Below are 3,418 nucleotides of genomic sequence, written 5' to 3'. Positions count from 1 at the left end.
CGTGATTCAGGTGAACTTTGGGTGAGTAGTTTTGCATATGGTTTTTTTTAACAGTAATCCTATGTTTTTTTCGGTGTTAATTTTGAACCCCCTTTTGGAAGCCCAATTTTGAATACTGTTAAGAGCAGACTGCATTTTGTTTTTTAATAGATTAATTGATGATGATGATGTCCATAGGGAGATGTCGTCTGCGAATTTGGATGTGGAGATTTTTTCCTTTTTGATAGAATTTGGAAATATATGCAAATAAAAACCCGTCGTCTTTATAGCCCAACAAGTGATGTTGCATGTGCATGTCATGTTGGTGTGTTTTGTCGCCAGGCTTTCGCGTAAATAGATCTTCAGCAACCCATGCTTGTCGTAAAAGGTGACTATATATGTTTGTTGTAAGAGGCGAGTAACGGGATCGGGTTATCAGGTTCCCTCCCATCAGTCAGACAGGCTATTTGTCATACACCTTGTTATTGCCAATCGTCATATAGTTGAGTAGGGGGTAATCAGAGCACTCACCTTAAGCTGAGTTAAGGTCTTTGTTACAACAACAATGTTAAATTCATAAAGGGTGAGTTGTGATCTGGTTATCTTGTGAGAAGGGGGTATTAAGTGATCAAAGTCACTGTAAGTTCTTTTACTAACAAATAATTAATATGTTGTTTTAATAAATACTTTGCCCTGTGAGGTTAATAAATGTAATTCATGTAATCCTATGAAAGGAGACTAGAGATGTTTGAGATGAGAAACTGTTTAACTGATGAGATGTATTTTGTGATCACACACATATGTATAAATACTGTATCAATCGCTTTTACATCATTCACATTCTGGCTCTGCGACTTGTAGAATACGTTACGTCAGCCCGTGGTACCAGGCAGGTTCTCTTTGAAGGATACTTGTTCAACAAGACAGACAACACAACCCTGGCGTTGTGCAATTAAATCTTGCTCCGGCAAGTGCACTACTGTTGGTGATTTTGTGAGGAATGTGTCAGAGCACAACCACCCCCCAGAGACTTCAAACCGAGTTCGTTTTGTCAGCAACATGAGGAAGAGAGCAAGAGAGGAAACAACCCCGATACAGCAGCTTTACAACCAACAGATCGCTGAAGAAGATGATGACCAAGCCCAAGCCCTCCCTGCCTTCCCCAGCATGAGCAGTGCCCTTTACCGCCACAGAAGGAAGACCATACCCGTCCTGCCCCAAACCAGAGCCCAAGTGGACCTAGATGATGCCTGGAGCCATACATCAGATGGGGACTGCTTCCTCCTTTTCAGCGATGGAGAAGAAAATATTATCCTTGCCTTTGCCACAGATGGGCAGCTACAGATCCTACAAGGTGCTGAGACGATATACATGGATGGTACCTTTACCGCCTGTCCTGCCCTTTGGGATCAAGTGTACATACTTCACGTCAGAAGTGGATCTGCCAGCTATCCTGTAGTATATGCTTTGCTACCCGACCGCTAGATGGCAACGTACAGAAGACTGTTCAGCCTTTTGAAGACCCATGTTGCAGACACCCTGAACAGAGAACTTGCCCCCACTCGCCTGCAGACAGATTTTGAACAAGCAGCAATCCCTGCCATCCAGTTGGAGTTCCCCAATGCTGAAGTCAAGTGCTGCTTCTTCCATTACAGCCAAGCCATATGGAGGAAGACACAAGACCTCGGGTTGGCTGTAGCCTATAAAGAAGATCAAGCAGTGCAACAGTGGATTAGAAGGGCAGCAGATCTAGCGCTTCTCCCTGCAGATGATGTCCAAGGTGCCTGGCTAGAAGCGATGCAGCACGCACCTGATCTACCCTGAGCTGAGATCTTGAAAGACTACATGGTATTGACTTGGGTAGATTATGATGCTCGCTTTCCGATTCTCCTATGGAATCACAACGACACCACTGGCCCGAGGACCAACAACAACCTGGAAGGCTTCCACAACAAGCTGAATAGAAGTCTTCCTCACCAACACCCCAACATCTACCGTCTGATAGAAGTCTTCCGAATGATTGAGAAAGCTGTCAAGGTGAAATTGGCGCAGATCAACCTCGGTGCACCTGAACCAAGTAGAAAGCGGGTCTACCGTGAGGTTGACAATAGACTCCAGAGACTGAAAGATCAACTGACTGAAGGAAGGAAGAGTCCAATCCAGTTCCTTGATGCTGCAGGTCACCTATTGAAGCTTGGATAGCCATTATCCGCCATTATGATGCTTTCAATGTTGAATTATGTTATTAATTCTTGTTAAACATGGTTCATATTTATAATATTATGTTGAATAAACCATACTAATTTATTAATTACTTTTCTGCTTTACAATTTGTTTTCTTACAATCTGCGAATGAATTAGCACAAGATCATTCATAATTATAATCCTGGTGTTAATGATCTGTGTGGAACAGTCATGCATATCATATTTTGTTAATGGACTGTATGACTGATGGGAGGATACCAGTGGTCAGGCTCGCCGACTTGGTTGATGCATGTCATCGATCCCGGTTGCGTGTGAAGTGTCCGTAAATTATCGAGTCCCGTGATAGGATTTGAACCACAGACCTTCTGATCAGAGGTTGGACGCCTTGTCCACATGACCAAAGAGGTTAACCCCGACAGCAAACTGACAAGGTAAGGATGTCACCTGTGGGATGACTCCATGCCCTGCTACACGTGGATCGATGCTCATGATGTCACTTGCTGAATTGTCTGGTCCAGACTTGATTTTTTACAGACTGCCGTCATATAGCTGGAATGTTGATGAGTGCAGCGTTAAACAACAAACAAACAGTTGGACCCCTAGCATGGCGTGTTTAGTGACAGTAATCCTTATAACGGCAGTAGAGGCGGTGACAGAATGCCAAGACTGAATGCAGCTCAACGGAACAACGCCATTGGGAGATTACAAGCTGGAGCAACTCGGCAAGAAGTGGCCAGGCATTTTGGCGTATGCAGACAGACAATCTCCGCACTGTGGACCCGATACAACAACACCAACAGAGTTGACGACAGACCAAGGTCAGGAAGACCTAGGGTGACAACCCAAGCACAAGATCGATACATCCGGCTGCGACACCTCCGAGACCACACTACCACAGCCACGTCTACAACCACACAGATCCCTGGGGTACGCAGAATATCAGATCAAACGGTACGCAACAGACTGAGGGAGGCTGGACTTTTTGCACGAAGACCTGTTCGACGTCATGTATTGACCCCACGTCATCTGGCGGACCGCCTGCTTTGGTGCCAACAGAGGGTTAGATGGGCACGTGCAAGGTGGAGAAATGTACTGTTTACTCACGAGTCCCGTTTCCTACTCACACGTGCTGATGGGCGCGCACGTGTCTACAGACGTCGGGGTGAACGTTACGCCCCCAACTGTGTGCAGCAGGTTGTCCCAAATGGCGGCGGGAGTGTCATGGTATGGGCCG

At 45.7% G+C, this 3,418-nt stretch overlaps 1 protein-coding gene across 1 annotated transcript; it reads left to right on the top strand.

Annotated features, from left to right (window-relative positions):
• The first annotated feature begins 1,038 nt into the window (after positions 1-1,038).
• LOC124123059 lies at positions 1,039-2,181 on the top strand. Its single transcript, XM_046486293.2, has 3 exons — positions 1,039-1,357; positions 1,514-1,759; positions 1,844-2,181. Exons 1-3 carry the CDS (start codon positions 1,039-1,041, stop codon positions 2,179-2,181), a joined length of 903 nt encoding a protein of 300 aa, XP_046342249.1.
• Positions 2,182-3,418: the final 1,237 nt, after the last annotated feature.

Source organism: Haliotis rufescens, unplaced genomic scaffold (genome assembly GCF_023055435.1).
Source record: "Haliotis rufescens isolate VD_foot unplaced genomic scaffold, xgHalRufe1.0.p SCAF_28, whole genome shotgun sequence".
NCBI lineage: Eukaryota > Metazoa > Mollusca > Gastropoda > Lepetellida > Haliotidae > Haliotis > Haliotis rufescens.
Note: the sequence above shows the minus strand (reverse complement) of the source record. Positions and strands in the feature narration are given on the sequence as shown.

Bases quoted from the DNA above. Each gene is read 5' to 3' on its own strand.
- LOC124123059 (XM_046486293.2), top strand. From the start codon at position 1,039: ATGAGGAAGAGAGCAAGAGAGGAAACAACCCCGATACAGCAGCTTTAC. The intron at 1,358-1,513 runs GTACCTTTACCG...CCCATGTTGCAG, and splicing joins TGAGACGATATACATGGATG to ACACCCTGAACAGAGAACTT. The intron at 1,760-1,843 runs GTGCCTGGCTAG...TGACTTGGGTAG, and splicing joins CCCTGCAGATGATGTCCAAG to ATTATGATGCTCGCTTTCCG.